The sequence below is a fragment of the Macrobrachium rosenbergii genome, chromosome 6, assembly GCF_040412425.1.
Source record: "Macrobrachium rosenbergii isolate ZJJX-2024 chromosome 6, ASM4041242v1, whole genome shotgun sequence".
Lineage (NCBI taxonomy): Eukaryota > Metazoa > Arthropoda > Malacostraca > Decapoda > Palaemonidae > Macrobrachium > Macrobrachium rosenbergii.
In genome coordinates, this window is record NC_089746.1 from 9,534,321 (window position 1) to 9,553,168 (window position 18,848).

General features: G+C 41.9%; 1 protein-coding gene across 3 annotated transcripts in view; it reads right to left on the reverse strand.

Moving 5' to 3' along the window:
- The window catches only part of LOC136839173 (protein ABHD18), an 89,074-nt gene extending 73,319 nt beyond the window's left edge, over positions 1–15,755 (reverse strand). For 2 of the 3 annotated variants that reach the window (XR_010853240.1, XM_067104862.1), the window contains exons 1-2: positions 15,678–15,753; positions 4,125–4,336 (exon numbers count right to left, since the gene is read on the reverse strand). Coding sequence is in view for 2 of the 3 variants with exons in the window: in XM_067104862.1 (XP_066960963.1) it covers positions 4,125–4,298 (174 nt within the window). In the remaining variant the exon portion in view is untranslated. Of the gene's footprint in view, positions 1–4,124; positions 4,337–15,677 lie in introns of all 3 variants that reach the window. The other variant, XM_067104863.1, reaches the window with a different exon arrangement.
- Between the last annotated feature and the right edge of the window lie 3,093 nt (positions 15,756–18,848).

The following is an 18,848-nucleotide window of genomic DNA, read 5'->3' on the forward strand; positions in this document are numbered from 1 at the left end:
CTACAACCCAATCCTCTGCCCCCACTCCTTCCAGACTTGCCAGAACGGAGAGAGACAACCTCCCACCGGAACAGACGAGGGACATGTCTCCTACTTGGTAAAATCCCGAGACGACGAGGGCCTAGAAGCAGACACCGATGCAGCTTTGTTTGCAAAACGCACCTCTTGGGTGTTCTATGGGGAGGCTTCGAAGCTGTTCTCTTAGAAGGAGAAGACTTGCGCGCACCTCTAGGGGAACGAGAACCCTGGTCTGCTACCCTGATCATAGTCTGCTGTGATTCTACAGCTGAGTTAGGAGCGACAAAATTCACCATAATGGCAATATCCTCATCCCTAAACAAGGAATTGGCTAAGGTTAAAGGTGCTCTGTGCAAAACCCTCTTATGGACATCCGGATAATGCGGGGAAAGATGACCAAGATAGAAATCTTGTCTTTTCTTACTCACAAACGTCGTCGACGAAGCCAAGGCATTCGCCTGGTGAGCCAGACCCATTAAAACAGAAGTTATTAAACTGTCAAACAACCCTGGATCTGAAGGGACATATCCGTCATTCTTTAAGAAACCCATTAACCCAGACAACATCCAAAGAGAGTGCGAAAGAGCCTCAGTCTGATTACGCAACACATCCTCTAGAGCCGCCACTTTCCTAAGAGAAATCCCTACAAGGCGAGACGATGCAGGACCTAGACAGGATTGCCTCAACAGATTCGTTGAGTGGCAACCTGACACCTGCTGAAGGATTACCACGAACTGAATAGATCACCTTACACGGGGAAAGAAGAGAAATGTCCTGCCTATTAGAAGTCACTTCCGATGCCAGACAACCGTCCGAGGAGCTGGCTTAGTGGCATAAAAAGACTCAAATAGAGACTGATTTGACGAATGCGGTTGGTCCGGAGCTCTTGCTTGACGGTATAAGGAAGTGACATACTCGAGCATACGTCTGCAGTCATTACTACTGGCAAGAGGACATTCTGAATCTTCTGGAATTTCCTGAACCTCCGGATGAGAATCCTGTTCTGCCATATCCGAACGGTCCAAGACAGACGAAGGAGGAGGAGCTGATCGGAGCCCAGACGATGATGAAGAGTCTGCAAACAGACTGCCATATCCAGAATGCTAAACACCTACACCTAACGCGGTACCCGAAGCTGGATCCAAATTGTTGATCCCGCAGGGAGGAAGAGAGGGAGGAACCGAGAGACCTGAAACCGCTTCCACATTGCTAACAAAGGGAAGACGAGTGAGAGAAGTCGAACCCAAATTACTAAACCCTGAGGGAGGATGCGCAAGCGAAACCGCTTGGAGGGACGGAAGAAGACGAAGAAGAAGAAGAAGGGAGAATGAAAGAGGAAGGAGCTACCATTGGAGCTTCCGCAGCAGAAAATGTAGGTGATGAAAGCCGCGGACCGATCGGAGAAGGTACCGCAAGCCCAGTCAGAGCCGTGGATCTCAAACCCGAACTGGAAGCGACAGGCAAACCCTGTGAAATACCTGGAATACCAGATGCTTAAAGTGGAAGCAAGGGAGTTGCGCATACCCAAAAGGATGGAACCTGAAACACCTGTGGCCAAATTTTGCTGAAACTGCGTTTTCACCTGTCCGGAAGATCCTCCTACCAAAGAAGACTGTATTGCGGAAGGGAAAGCAGAAGACAGAGGAATGGTGTACAAAGAAAAAGCTACCTGAGAAGAGGAGATGCCGGGGTCCGTAGAAAGAGGGAAAGAGGAAGATGCGGAAGCCACAGGAAAGGCAGAAGAAGAAGAAGAAGAAGCAGAAGAGAAGACTGAAAAGGGAGCAACAGAAAATGTGGGCGTGGAAGGTGAAGCTCCAGATAACCCAGAGGAAAAAGCAGAATCCTTAGAACGAAGGGATAAAAGGTAAACCGAATCCGCCCCTCCCTGATAATCCTGAAGCATGTCCGACACTCCTGAGTCACATATTCTCTAATGTTAGAAAACCCATTAAAAAAAACAACCTCTCACCAAAAGTCTACACCCTTTTGAAAGACCCAACAAATCTGCATTATATTCTGCCACATCCCCATACTGATCACACAAACCACTCTTAGAAGCCGAAAGAGACACACCCGAATCCGCCTTACTAGATGGAAGAGACCTTGCGCCAGATTGAAACAGAAGCGATGAAGGGGAAAATTTGCCGGAGCATAAATTCCACTCGAAACTGAAACTGAGACCTCTCCCTGAGAACGACTCTGCACGCTTGATACTTTCTCCTCACTACCTAATCCAGACTTATCCGTCTTAGTCATACCTAGCTCCTGATCCTGACTAATATTCTCAACATTACATTTTTCAACAACACTACAAGGGGGTTAGGGGGAGGGGGTCCTTCACTGCCTGCTCTGCACCGAGGGGACCGGCAAAACCTTCCCACTCGGAGGCTTGTGGCTCTCCATTACCCTTAGCACCCATTAGGGCTGGTTCTGGAACAGACAGGGGAGCTGAAAAGGAAGAAGGATTAGACATCCTAACACTTCTACTATACCTACCTGCAAATTGTTGAAAAAGACTAGCTACTAAACTTGTCATAAAACTCGTAATCCTATCTTCTATCTGTTTAACTGTCTCTGAGCTTGCTAAATCTGAAACTGAAGACTGAGATCCTTGAGGCAATGAAGAATCAGACCACCATTTGCTGCCCTTACTAGCCAACAACTTGCGATGACGAATGTAATCCTCCATCTGTTCTACTGTCCAATCGGAGCATTCATCGCAATGCGTTTGCACATCACATTGAACCTTCCTACGTACCTGACAAATTGAGTGTCTATCATGTCTCAAAGTACTCATCTGTCTCTTGCAGGAAGAACAGGAGCGATGAGCGCTAGCATCCACAATCGTAGGGGCAGACAAAGTCAAAGCCGAAGGCGCGGCAGTGGTAGGTGAAAGGGAAGACTTGTCCATGATGACCAATCGAGTTCAAGAACCGGCGAATCCAAGTCCAAAGACATTCCACGACAAAAATATCCAGAAAAGGCTGAACAATCTAAGCAGAAGGTGGTAAATCCAGGAGAAAAACCAGTAATCCAAAATACCAAAGAGAAGTCGCGTAATAGGATTAAATCTCACCCTGCTGAAGGGAACAACCATTCAGCAGTGCGAACAAAAAGCAATTGACGAAAGTGGGCGTGTCAGCACACACCTGTGTCAGTGTTACCAACCGTTTGTTGTGGTAGCTCAGTGGCAAGGTTTTACCTTCAGCATTGGTAATGCTGGCTGTTAAAATTAAGGGCGAATTCTGGTGTTCCGGGAGTGTATTGCAATACTTTTGTTTCCCTGGTACATATCAAAATCTACAAGTATTACAGGTAGTCCACCACTCATACTAGGATTACAGTACTGATGAGCAAAATAAGTGTTGGTCCAAGAACTATTTTTTGTATGCATTACCTTTTGTATCTTAATTTCAAAATAGATTTTTACAGGTATTCATCTTATAAATACACACTATAAGTTCAATTATTTCATTTACTTAAACATACTGTAAGTTCAGTTATTTCACTTTTTTAAACATACTGTATTCAAGAATTAGATTTTCCATTTTACTTATACTGTACTTCAATTTCCCAGAAATTTTGGCTATAACTTCAAACAGATGTAAGCTGAATTTCAAAAATCAAGGGCAATCTGTAATTTGCTGCATGGTACCTAATTACTAAGCAAACAGTACTGATACTCCAGTTGGTGAGACAACAACAGGCATGTCTTGTTAATGACCTGTGGTTTTTTTCCTATATCTGTACGGTTTCCATTAATTATTAAGGAACTAGCATGAGGCAATTAACAAACAGCAAACTTTCACAAAACAGTATAACCATTTGTGAAATAAACTATGAATAGCAATGTAAAACAGAGCCACTGAATGGAATGAACAGGAATGAGTGACAAAAAACTGTCTTGTTAAAACATCAAGAATATCTAAACAGAGAGATGCAATGCCTTCAAATGGAAAACAGTTTACCAAAAAGAAATGTACTGTACAGAACATTATCCTATGAGAGGAATTTTACATTTTGAAAAGATGACAATTCAGCAATCAAGGAGACCTCTACAGTACCTCTACTAATAGTAAATGAAAAACAAGATGAAAAGAGCAAACCTTTGTGATAGTCACTGGATGATTTTTATCTACAAGTTGGAAGCAGGCTTCTCGATTTGAAAGGATCTTCCTGAATGCAAATATCCTGCGGAGATTCTCTGGCTTTCCCCAACCTCTGACAAAAAATCTAGTCAAGAGTATGCTCCGATAGATTTGATCCACTCGGCTTACCATGTCCAGCAAGCCACCAGAACAACAGCAACCCTTAGTATCTGAAATATGAAAGGCAGTATGAAAATACATCTGGTGTCAAACTAAAACCAAGTAAACCTATAGATGCTCATATACATATATACAGTATCTGTAACTCTTTCAGATATTTTAAAAACTATTCCATTACGAATCTCAGCTTTACTGGCAAAATGGATTATACCACATCTAGAATTTAAACTGTTTTGTTAGTGGTGGGTTAACTAACAAATTAGGATACCCAATTAAGGGGTGACTCCTCTATCACTTGCAGTCCAATTTTCATGTGTATCTGCAGAATACAGTAATAATATGGTTCCTGCAATCATTTACAGTACAAAGGTGATGGGAAAGTCTTTCTGTACAGTCATACCCCGAACTTATGCGAGGTTAGGTTCCAGACCACCTAGCGCAAGACGAATTTCTGTGTAAGTCTGGCACGGTCTCTAGAAATGCTAATACATGAGTGTTTCTAAAATTTAAACACTAAATATGACCCTAATCATGCTCCCAAAGCATTAAAATAACTTTTATATGAAATTAAAGTTACTGTAATTTCATTTAAAAGTTAGCTTAATGCATTACCCTTAAAAAAAGAAATAAATGGTCGACATAAAAATATAGGAGAGTGTGAAGATTAGTATACTATTTCTCTTTCTCCCCATTCCACCAATCTAATTTTAGAAGTCTTCTCAACCTTGTTTTTAAAAACTTCTTTATTCTATCTCCGTCTCTTTGTTATTCTGAAATGCTCTATAACTCCATGTTTTAGAACGGCGCATTTACAGTTTGTAGACGGTACAGGTAAAATTAGATCAATTTAAAATTATCTACTATACAGTTAAAGACATACAGAGAAACAGTAATACATAGGTTGCGCTAACTACAAACAAGAGAGAGAGAGAGAGAGAGAGAGAGAGAGAGAGAGAGAGAGAGAGAGAGAGAGAGAGAGAGAGCCAACAGTTGTCCTTACTTACGAAAGTGAAATTTTTTATGAATTATAATGGACACAGAGAGAGAGAGAGAGAGAGAGAGAGAGAGAGAGAGAGAGAGAGAGAGAGAGAGAGAGAGAGAGAGAGATTACATAAGAAACCTTTGACCCACTAATCAGCAACACTCCCCCTTCTTGTCATGTTAAACTGACATATCTGACAGCTTTGCCTTCGAGCTTCTTAAAAGATAAGTGAAGGATATTTGTTTGTTTAAAATATGTATCACATACGAAATTTGTAATTACAGTTATATTACTATTATTATTACCATTGTTCTGAAATGCTCTATGTCTCTATGTTTTAGAACGGCACATTTACACTTTGTAGATGGTACAGGTAAAATTAGATCAATCTAAAATTATCTACTGTACAGTTAAAGACATATAGAGAAACAGTAATAAGGACATTGCATTAACTATGAACGAGAGAGAGAGAGATAACAGTTGTCCTTACTTAAGAGAATTAAATTTTTTATGAATTATCACAGATACAGAGAGAGAGAGAGAGAGAGAGAGAGAGAGAGAAACCTTTGACCTGCTAATCAACAACACGCCCCCTTCTTGTCATGTTAAATCAATATGTCTTTATTATTATTATATTTAATCTCATTAATATTTGAAAATTAGTACTAATTATTAGGTAAAATCTTATTTATCATACAAAACAAATAAACATATACAAGTACCATAAAAATTCTCTCATCTCAGTAAAAGAGAGAGAGAGAGAGAGAGAGAGAGAGAGAGAGAAAAGAAAAATTATTACTTTTATTATTTAATATTATTTAATTTACACATAAAAGCTGGAAAACTTATAAATTACATAAAAAATCAAACATAAACACTTTTGCAGGGTTTCTCAGCATTCACAAATGTTCGTGTGTCTGTGAAAAACTCATGTATGACAATTAGTTAGGTTCCAGTGAAAAGTTCACGTGTCTGTGAATTTGCGCAACTCGAATCACACAAGTTCGGGGTATTGCTGTATTGTAACAATTTAAATCCATAAAATTTTGTATAATTACTGTATTGTTCTAAAACTTTTATATCTGTTCATAAAAAATATGATAAAAAACCATTGCATTACATATCCAGAACATCTATTTAAACAAGATGTTACTGATTTGGGTGTTCTTTATAAAGAAAAGTACAATGGGCCTCTTGATTTATAGCTGGGTTCCTATGGGGGCATTCTCTGTTAAATCAACCAAAATTTTTTTAAATTAACACCCTCATCTCTCAGATTTTGATAAAATTTGGTTTATAGGAAAATCATAGGCCCTGTATCCATTTCTGAAATTTTAGACCAATCCGACACTTGCTTCAAAAGATATGACCTCGGGAAATTTGAGGTCACGTGTGAGGTCACATATTTTCACTGACCCATAACTTGGTTAATAATGATCAGAACTGCATAAATGTTATATATTTAGAATCAGAAAGAGCCAAGGAATTCAAATATACAGGTTTTAAAACTCTACGTTGAAAAATAAAAAAGGTATACAAAAAATGACATTTTTATGATAAAATAAAGTTTCACTTATACTTACCCGGTAGTTACATATAGCTGTCGTCTTTGACGTCATGGCAGTATTCAAATTTCGCGCTGGCATTAGCGTTACGAAAGGTGATCCCTCTACCCCCCGCCCTCTATCGGGGTATCGGGAACCGTTCCAAGAACACGTCATAAGTTTTTGCCCAACTGCCCAGGTGAGGGGAGGAGGGAGGGTTATGATTATGTAACTACCGGGTAAGTATAAGTGAAACGTTATTTTATCATAAAAATGTCATTCTCACTTATACAACTTACCCGGTAGTTACATATAGCTGATTGGCACCTTGAGGAGGTGGGACACTGGCAACTAATAAAATTCTTGGAATTATCTACTTGCAACAAGTTAGACATAGGTTCCTTACCTTTAAAGGTAGCTGACTCAGTGGTTACTGCCTCTGTAGTCTGCTGGCCTTTATATTGTGCTGAGAGGATATAAGGGATCCGTGTGTCGGACACAACAAAAACAGTACCTGCCGTGAGAACATGGCTGCGTGCGGACAAGTCTGATGCCCTTGATCAGGCGCAGTACGACGAACAACAAAACGAGGATCACCTAACATTACCATAAAACCAATACCAAAGATTAAAAACTGGAAGATACTACCACACCGTGTATCTCCAGACAACCTTAAAGAAACAACAACCCCAACACCAAGGTGAAAATGTTAGTTAAGGAGCGGACTCCTTTTCACCCTCCCCCAACACCGTGTCAGTCGCAATAAAGGGCCCCAGCGTACTGCACTTTTCAAAAACAGTTTGCACGTCCACTAAGTAATGCGATGCAAATACTGACTTGCATCTCCAAAAGGTAGACTTAACCAAGTCTTTAACAGATAAGTTTCTGCTACAGGCTACAGAAGTCGAAACTGCTCTTATCTCGTGCGCCTTTACCTTAAGAATACTCATCTCCGAGTCAGCACAATGCTCATGAGCTTCTTTTATCAGGCTTCTCAAAAAGAAGGAAAGGGCATTCTTGGAGAGAGGCCTCGAAGGATCTCTAACCGAGCACCAGAGGTGGTCACTGGGACCTCTGAGCTTCTTCGTTCTCTGAACATAGAACTTGAGAGCTCTCACAGGGCAGAGGTACCTCTCGGGTTTTTCGACCGACCAATTGGGAAAGGTCCTTAATTTCAAACTCTTGGCCAAGGTCTTGACGGGTCTTCGTTCTTGGCTAAGAAACCAAGAGTAGACATACATACTGCCTTCCCCTTAGCAAAGCCTACTCTTTTATCTATCGCATGTAGCTCACTTACTCTCCTGGCCGTAGCCAGAGCTACCAAAAAGAGAGTCTTCTTCGTGAGATCCTTCAAGGAGATGTTCGCCATCGGTTCAAAGGATTGAGACCGTAACCATCTCAGCACTACCTCAAGATTCCACGCCACTGGTCTCTTCTGGTCCCTCTTTGACGTATTAAATGATCTAATCAGATCTGAAAGGTCTTGACTCAAAGACACTTCAAGACCCCTATGTCGAAAGACCGAAGCTAACATGGCTCTATACCCTTTAATAGTAGGCACAGCAAGCTTTTTCTCTCTGTGGAGGAACAAGAGAAAATCGGCCATCTGAGCTATAGACGTCGAAGAAGAAGACACGCCTTCTCTTCGACACCAGGACCTAAACTGTGTCCACTTCGCCTGGTAAACATTGTCAGAGGATTCTCTTCTTGGCTTCGCGATAGCTTCTGAAGCCTCTCTTGAAAAGCCTCTCTTTCTGACGAGTCTCCTGACAGTCTGCAGGCGACAAGATGAAGAGCAGACAAGTTTTGGTGGAACCTCTGAAAGTGCGGCTGTCTGAGTAAATCTGGTCTCTCTGGCAGAAGTCTCGGAAAGTCTGACGGGAGGTTTAGAAGGTCCGGGAACCACTCCCTGGACGGCCAGAATGGAGCCACCAGAGTCATCCTTACGTTCCGATGGCTTGAGAACTTCGAGATGACTTGCTGCAAGATCTTGAACGGGGGAAAAGCATAAAGATCCAGGTCCGACCAGTTCATGAACATTGCATCCACGAAAACCGCTTAGCTGTCTGGAACCGGAGAGCAGTAAAGGGGCAGCCGAGTCGTCTTGTCGGTTGCAAAGAGATCTATGAGAGGACGTCCCCATACCTTCCATAGCTCCTCGCAAACTAGGGGATGTAAAGTCTGCTCGTTGGACAGGACCTGGTTCTTTCTGCTGAGAAGGTCCGCCGCTACATTTCTCTCCCCTTGAATGAATCTCGTTACTAGTCTGGTCCCGATCTCCTCCGCCCAAACCAGTAGCTCCCTCGAGGTCTCGTAGAGGACCACAAGTGAGTGCCCCCCTGTTTCCGAATGTATGCCAGAGCGGTCGTGTTGTCCGCCTGGACCAAGACACATTTGCCTTCCACTTCTTGTTGAAAGGCCAACAGAGCTAAGTGAACCGCTTTTAGTTCCTTTCGATTTATATGCCAGTTTCTCTCTTCTCCTTGCCACTGGCCCGAAACTTCTTTTGTCCCCATAGTCGCTCCCCAGCCCTTGTCCGAGGCGTCGGAAAACAAAGTTAGGTCTGGGTTCGGAAGCTGAAGAGGAAGTCCTTGTGTCAGCCTTCCTTCTGACCTCCACCAATGGAGGCACTCCTTTATCTCTTCCAAAATGGCGAAGGTGAAGGAGTCCGGGAACTGTTTCCTGGGCCACTTCTCTTGCAGGTAAAACTGCAGTGGCCTCAGGTTCAAGCGCCCCAGTCTTACAAACTTCTCCACTGAAGCTAAGGTTCCCACGAGACTCATCCACTCGTTCGCGGAACAGATCTTCCTCTGCAGAAAGTCGTCGATCTTCTGCAGGCATGAGGCTATCCGTTGACTGGACAGAAAAGCCTGAAAAGTCTGAGAGTCCAGGCTCACTCCCAAATAGACAATCTGCTGACTGGGAGTAAGGCAAGACTTCTTCTCGTTGACAATGAGGCCTAGAGACTTTGCCAATTGAAGAGTCTTTGATAGGTCCTCCATACAGCTCTCCCTCGATGCCGCTTTGAGCAGCCAATCGTCGAGGTACATAGAAACTCGAATTCCTTCCAGGTGAAGGTGTCTGGCTACTGATAACAGGACCCTTGTGAAAACTTGCGGGGCTGTCGACAGACCGAAGCAGAGGGCACGGAACTGATACACCTGTCCCTCAAAGACGAACCTCAGGAACTTCCTGAATCTAGGTGTATTGGGACGTGAAAGTAAGCATCTTGGAGGTCTATAGAAACCATCCAATCCCCCTGATGTAAAGACGCCAAGACCGACTGCGTTGTCTCCATGGAGAATTTTGTCTTCTGAACGAAGACATTCAACACACTCACATCCAGTACGGGTCTCCATCCCCCTGATGCTTTCGTAACCAGGAACAGACGACTGTAGAAACCTGGAGATAGAGGGGCATGAAGCAGTTCTATCGCTTCCTTCTCCAGCATGGCTCGGACTTCTGAGCGAAGGGCGTCTAGTTTCATGGAGTTGTGCGAGTCGCCTGTAAAGAAACTGGAGCCTCCACTAAAGGAGGTTTGGAAAGGAAGGGGATGGCATATCCTTCCTTTAAAACTTGGATCGTCCAAGGGTCTGCCGAGATCCGTTGCCACTCTTGCCAGAACCTTTGCAGTCTGGCTCCTACTGCTGAATGGAGGACAAAAGGTTCATTTCTTCTCGGGGGCCGTCGAGGTTCTAGGCGTGGCTTTGCCTTTTCCTCTGGCCCTGCCAAAAACACGTCTAGAGGATCTCCCTTTATACTGTCCAAACGAGATAGCAGGAGACGAAACACCGCGCACAGAAGCGGTAGAAAGCACAGGTCTTTTCGCTTTCTTGGCAGACTGCGACAAAAGATCCTGGGTTGACTTCTGAGCTAACGCCTGGGACATTGCAGAAACCAACTCTTGCGGAAAAAGATGTGCCTTGTCCAAAGGAGAAAACAGGAGAGCCGACTTCTGGTTTGAAGAGATACCTTTTGCTAAAAAGGAGCACCAAAGTTGCCTCTTTTTGAGAACCCCTGCCGTAAATAAAGAGGCAAGTTCTACTGCACCGTCGCAGATGCCCCTATCAATGCAGTCTACTACTCCTACCACATCATCCAAGAGCTCAGAAGGAAGATTAAAATCCTTAATCTTCCTGGCTAAGGCCGCAATCGCCCAGTCCAGGAAGCTCACTATTTCAAGAGTCCGAAACACGCTCTTGAAAACTTGATCCAGTTTGGAGGACGTAAAGAAAACCTTCGCAGAATTAAGTGCGGTCCTCCTACTGGCATCCACGAGACTGCAGAAGTCCCCCTGTGCGGAGGCAGCCACACCCAGGGAAAACATTTCCCCAGTCTCGTACCAACCCCGGTTACGGAAGGAACGACGAGAAGGAGGAAGACAGAAGACATTCTTCCCACTTTCCTCTTCTCGGCCAGCCTAGCATCCATCTTCTTAAGGCCTTTCTTCGCTGAGACAGGACAGGACAAGTTTCAAAGTCCAAGAAGAAACAGAAGCCTTGTCCCTCTTGTACTGGGACCCAGGAGACGGAGGAGCCGCAGGCGAGAACGAATCAGGAAGTTCTCAATAAAGAACTTCAAGAGCTTCTTGTAAGAAGAGAGCTTGCGGAGGCTTCTCCTCCTTACACTGCTCCTCTAAGCCCGAGAGGAGTTCGTCAGATACTGGGGACAAGTCCAGCTGGACTACGTCTTCATCCAAGTCCCCTTGAACTGAAACTTGAGTTACACGAGCGGGGGCTGGGAGGCTCGTGACATATTCTTGCTGTGCCACCGAAAGAGTTTGAGCCTGTTGAGGAGCCATCGGAGGCGCCAAAGGAGGCACAGATGGTACAGCAATCAAAGGTGGCGCCAAAGGAGGAGCAGTCGGTACCATGACGACAGGTGGCGCCAATGGAGGCGCAAGCGGCGGCGCTACCGGAGCGGCTGAAAGAGTAGTCGAGGCGGAAGCCGCTGGCATCACAGGAGGCGCCAAAGGAGGCGCAATCGGCACAGCAGCCAAAGGTGGCGCCAACGGAGGCGCAAGCGGCGGCGCTACCGGGGCGACTGAAAGAGGAGTCGAGATGGGCGCCGCTGGCATCGTAGGAGGAGCCAAAGAAGAGACTTGACTTTTACACAAAAGTTGTAAAATCGAGTCCAAACGGGCGTTGATTCCGTCAATCACTAGCTGTTGAGGTCCATCGAATGCTGGAGCAGGCGCCACAGGAACAGGAGTCACAGGAGTCGCTGGCGCCAAAGGAGCAGACCTCTCAGCTGCATCTGTCTTATAAGGAGGCTCAGCCGAAAACGAATGAGACGAGTCCAACGAAGAAAGCCTCTCCGGTTCTGCCCAAAAGCTACAGGAAGGGGTAGGATCCTCCAGAAGCGCCTTCTTCTTAGGAATCTTCGATGGTGAAAGCAGACGAGACCTCTTCAAAGGTCTAGAAGCGTCGTGAAAACGCCATCCTCTAGGAGGAGAGGAACTCCAACTGGAGCCACTCGACACTATCCACTCCTCACCTTTTCGGTGGTGAGGGCCAGCAGCCTGGGAAGCGGCAACAGGACTGCTTGAGGGGGCAACTGCTCGGGAGCAGGTCCCACTCACCTCCTTTCGGCTTTCGGCATGCCTTCTCCCTGGAACCTGGGAGCCTGACAGGGGCCTAGACCTGGGAGCGTGAATGGGCCGAGAAGCTACCTCCTCCACAACACTTACACAAGGAACAACACTTGCATTATCACTGCGGTCTACTAACCGCTGCAAATTGTCTCCCATTTTCTGCATGGAAGACATAAAAGCATTAAGGACTGACACGGTATCAGGATTGGGAGAAACGGTGTCTGGGCAGGTAAAACTACAGGAACTACAGGGGGAGCAGGGTTAATAGGGTTTACAAAAACCTCTTGACTACCTCCTGACCTCGAAGACCTAGAAGAGGCCTTCCTTATCCTATCTTTCTCTAGCTTCTTCATGTACTTCCCCAAAGCACTCCAGTCAGACAAAGTTAGTAGTTCACACTTGTTACAAGTCAAGTCAGCAGAACATTTTTGCCCCCTACATGAAAAGCAAGAGGTGTGCAGATCTAAACTAAGCTTAACAAGGCTGGTTTTGCAGCCTTTGCTGCAAAACCGGATACCACTAGAACCTGAATCAGACATAATAGTCTAACTAAGAATAACGCTCAAGCAATAACTAGCGCCAGCAAAAAACAACAAACCGAGTACTTCACCAAAAAAGGGAACTACAAGTTCGAATTGTTGAGAAATACCACCAGCAGCAGAACCGTATTACCGGTTCGGCACGGCAAAAACTAATGACGTGTTCTTGGAACGGTTCCCGATACCCCGATAGAGGGCGGGGGGTAGAGGGATCACCTTTCGTAACGCTAGCGCTAGCGCGAAATTTGAATACTGCCGTGACGTCAAAGACGACAGCTATATGTAACTACCAGGTAAGTTGTATAAGTGAAAACAAAATTTAAGGTCACAATTTGAGATCCGGGGTATCAAATGAGAAATTTTTTTATAATCTAAAAAATGAAGGAAACGGCATTAGCTATTAGAATCAGCAAAAAAAAGTTTGTGTATGTAAGTATTTTTCATGAAACAACCTATGAGTGAACACCATATTTGTAAGTTGGGCGTCAAATTTCCTGAGGTCTCATATCTTTTGAACCATTTGTCAGATTGGTCTAAAAATTTCAGAAATGGATACAGGGCCTATGATTTTCCTGTGGGCCAAATTTTATCAAAATCTGAGAAATGAGGGTGTTAAACACTGGTTGATCTGACAGAGAATGCCCCTATGATGGTTACTGATGCTAAAGATATTTTGTCATTTCATAAGTTAGTATGAAAAAAATATGCCACAAATTTATTAAAAATCTGTATAAAATGTACATATAAGAATAAAAATTCAAAATTATACAGCTGACTCCCTACTTTATCAAGATGACACTGTGAACAAAAGACACCCTCCAGCATTGTAATTACATAGGGAATGATAAAAGATATAAATACAGTATTAGATATTTTTACCAAAAGACGACTTCTGTAAAATATCTAAAAGTCCCACTAACACTATACTTTACATTCTCTCCTTAACTCATATGAATGGAAGATGGAAAAAGATTTGTTGTCAGACTATAAAGCTAACAGCAGATATCCCTGTTGTCAAAAGAATAAATACATTAAAATGTGTGATTTCTACTTCCCTTGCTTGAACACTATGTACAAAAACTTTTGATCATGAATACTGACCTTAGAGAGCATAAAGTTTTCTTACTGCTATAAAGATAACTTCTCAAAATGGACAGGAAATAGGTGCTTGAAAGAAGATAAATAACTTAGTAACAAAGATGTGGAATATACTACCCTATACTGAACAATTCTCAAGAATTACTGGAGGGCTTAAAATACATGAAGGAAGTCCAATGGAACAAGGTGAAAACTAGTACTGCATTGTAAACTCACTTTTTTTACACCTATGATATACAGTAATAAGTACTGTCCAGCAGCATGTGAACTTGAATAAGTTTAAATCACAAACTCACGAGGGAAAAAGACTCCTTTAAGACTTATAAAATTTACAAAACTATTTTGCAGTCATGTTTTTTTATTCCAAACAGCATTGGAAACCATTAGCCTTTACCAAAAGTAATTAAAATGAGGTAATTATCTAAAAACTGTTCACTCAAATAAACATTAATATGATTTCAGGAAGACAACCTAAATTAAAACCTCTTAGTTCTAAATCATATGGATATGATGCATGAACCATAACAAGTAATGTTAATGTATATACTGATGATTTATCCGTGCAACTAAGATCCCTTGTGGTAAAAATGATCGCTATGAACTTCTGGCACTGAGTAATTAGTTAACTAGGTTACTGAATATGATAAGGCTAGCCATTGCATGTCATTTTTATTGAATTCTGCATTGATGTTTCTCTATTTAATGTACTTACAGTACTGTACTTTCAATATGCTAGGTAAGCCACCTCAGCCTAAATACCATCAATAGCTTTCAACCAGTCAACTGATTTTGTCGTGAATGTTAAGAATTTAACTTGTTCAGGTTAAGTTTTTGCATTCTTTCCTTTGCAGTCTTTACCTTAGGCCTATAGGCCTACTCCCTTGATATTCTAGCCTACAGCCTAACACACCTTAAGATACAGACTTTCAGGATTCCCAAGTGCAGGTCCTAGGCTATTAGCTTATGCTAAGCCTAACAGAGAGGTGCATTCATGTTAGATTAGCTTTTAACAATAAAATAGCTTAACTAGGCTAGACAAGTGTCGAGAATAGTCTATGGCCTAAGTTAAGCTAGCCTAATTAGCCAACACCCACCGCATAGGCCTAGGCCTATCAGTAGGTTTAGCTACAGCCGCTGGCTGGAAATGCATGACAGCCTTGTAACCTCACATCCTAAGCTACAACACCATCCACCAGTACTTAGTTAAATCTTCGGTTCTTGATAATTCTTAGCAAATTACCGGGTTCCTCTGGGCTACATAGGCCTACGTCTAAGTTACCGAGCAGTCCTCTCCAAACATGTCTTTGGTCACGTACGCTAAAACTCTCCCTCTCAGTAGTTTACAGCGGCTGCAACAGACCATCCCCCTATCGAATTGAGGCCACAAATTCAATCGAAGTTACCTAAACATATTTTAAGAAAGCTGACCTTCATACAATGCGCCCAGCTTGGCTTAGAGTACTGACATGCCATCAAATCCTATAGGCCTATTCAAGAACATTCCCTTGATAGAGACTGTTAGTCTCCTTAATTTACATGTAAACCTTGCTAATACAAAGTGGCATGACACAAAAATACAGTTTAGTTTATATTTCCATTGCATGCAATGACTGTCAACATAAAACGCATACATACAAGGATAAAAAGAGTTACGACGGCGAAAGGCGGTCGTCGGTCGGCAATCCGTTTGTTGTTATGGAAGCGTTCTTCTTCTCTTTAATACCTTAACAGAAGTACTCAAAATTCAAACGCTTCTATAACTTTCTGAAAATTTATAAGTAACCATGCTGAATATTTTTATTTTTTTATTTATCGGTCATATTCATAATGTATCTAGTCTTCCTACAGAAATACATGAATATCTGAGATTATTAACATTTTCAAATCCATGTTTATTTTACTTCACAGTATTATCAGCCCGTATTTTCCATCGTATTTTTTCCACCCAAATTTCCATAAAATAGGACATGCATGTACTCGATGGGCCCTTGGTTATATGTGTCATTAGACTATGTAACGAGTTATTTATGTCATGCGTCAGACATTATTGATCACTATGTTCTCTGTATGAACCTGTCCTGTTTTTGTAAGAAATTAGTTTGACCTCAGGTCACCTGTAAATCTGTTGTTTCAGATTTACCTGGCCTTATGCCAGCACGGGCTCTTGCTCCTAGAGCAGCCCGTAACCTGTAAATCTTTCTACCAGCGGTCTCTGCGAACTACGCAAACGTCCGCATCCCGCTTTATATGCAGCTCGCTTCATCAATAAACCACCACCAAAATCACTTTCATGTATCATAATAAAGTTTTCATTAACCTACCCATCTCAGACTCATTATCAACATAGAGTTACGGGCTGCTCTAGGAGCAAGAGCCCGTGCTGGCACAAGTCCAGCTAAATCTAAAACAACAACATCAATAAACCACACCACGGTAACTCTAAAGAATCCTTACCTTTAACCACCCGCTCTCCTTCCCAATTCTGAAAACAGACACAACAGACCCGACCCCTACTTTAAACCAGACAACAAATCAAAAACCATTCCATCTCATCTCTACTGCTGGCTCTTTAGAAATCACTCTCTCCCCTATCAAAATCACCTTTTACCCACCACAATCAACACCCAACAAATGCACAAAACACATACACACACAAGAATTAGGACCGGACAAGGAATATGGCTTTAGATCATCACGAGCTAGCATACTAGCTACCTGTGCCTACTACTCAAATTCTTCTTTTCCCCATTTGCTGGCTTCTCCCACTAGCCAACACTCACGGCTACCATACTTTTGTCCTCTTCTGATGGGTACCGTAGGGTTCAAAGAGGTTGCAACCTTGCCTGTTAAATCTTTTCACTTCAAAATCACCCCCACCAAAATCACTTTCATGCATCATAATAAAGTTTTCATCTAACCTACCCGTCTCACAGACTCATCAACATAGAGTTACGGGCTGCTCTAGGAGCAAGAGCCCGTGCTGGCACAAGGCCAGCTAAATCTGAAACAACAACAACATCAATAAACCAGTTACGGGCTGCTCTAGGAGCAAGAGCCCGTGCTGGCACAAGGCCAGCTAAATCTGAAACAACAGCAACAATCAATAAACCAGCAGTACTTGTCTTCCTGCTCATTATTTCGCACCTCTCTCACAAGCGGTCACCCATTCAAGCACAGACCAGACCCATTGTTGTTCATCTTATATCCTCACTGAATAAACGATCAATGTTCATCTTCTAATGGTTAGGACACTCACCCTATCATTGAAATGTCCTGGATTCGATTCCTAGGAAGTCAGAACTATTAAAGAACGTCCTATGAAATCTAGTTGTACTTTTCTTGTTCTAACTAGTAATATATATATATATATATATATATATATATATATATATATATATATATATATATATATATATGTATGTATATATATAGATATATATATATATATATATATATATATATATATATATATATATATATATACATATATATGTGTGTGTGTATTCCTTTTGTGGGAATGGCTTCATGATTCTCAACGAGTCATGTAGAATGATACTTCGACCTTCAAACTATTCTGCATCCTAGGTGTAACCCACTACATTTGGCTGACCACCAGGTACAAATTCACTGTTTAGACTAACAGAGGCGCAAAGATATTTCAGGAAATTGGCTCAAGTCGTTTAATCTTTAGCCAAGATCGATGTCAGTACAGGTTGCTGAGAGAAGGCTTTTAAACTCTTAAGCCCAAAGCCTAATTTAGCCTAATTGTAGTCTGTAATTTTATGCCACAGAATGAACCTGAATTTGTTAGTATAATGTTATTAACTCAATTCTCCGTGTACTCAACAGCTTATGTCATGAGTTGTGAATCTGTTATTCATTTACTGAATCACGGGTGCAATGTTCTCTGCAAACCCTTAGGACAAGAACGAATCTGTGAAGAAAGGTTGATACAGTCTACTCTCAAGTTTGTTCATTTTTTGTCGAACTTCCATAACACATTTATTTTTCATATTTATTTAATCTGTATCTTTCATCTGCACACCAATATACTTCTCTAAACGCTTTGTATCCCTTTCTATTCCCTGGACCTTTGTTTACTGATATATGGTCAGTCTTAATATTCTCTTTCTATTGTCACCCTCTGTGTTGTCAGTTGAGTTTCAGTGAGACAGTCACAATGATTCCTTTGAATTATGGCATCCCATAGCACTGCCTGTCTAATATAGCTTGCATTTGATATTTATGCCCATTAAGCATCTTCATATCATAAGCATATCTTAGCTTGTTTTGACTTTTGCTTCTTTCAAGAGATTGTGATCAAAATTAAAATATAAATTAATAATTATGACCAGAATATATATATATATATATATATATATATATATAAATAAATATATATATATATATATATATATATATATATATATATATATATATATATATATATATATATATATATATATATATATATATTATTAGTTAAAGTCCCCTTGGGCTTTTGTGGGCTCACAGGGCAGACTCTGATCTGTTTCTTAGGCCGACAACCAGTGGGCGGACAGGTCCCAATGCCTTATATATATATATATATATATATATATATATATATATATATATATATATATATATATATATATATATATATATATGTGTGTGTGTGTGTGTGTGTGTGTGTGTATGTGTGTGTATTATATGTACGTAAGAGTTATTCAAGTTATTCATACTTTGCTATTTATCTCAAGCCAATAGCATTGCCTGTGCTGGATTTGGTTACACAGGAACCTGAACTCAACTTTCCTGACCAAT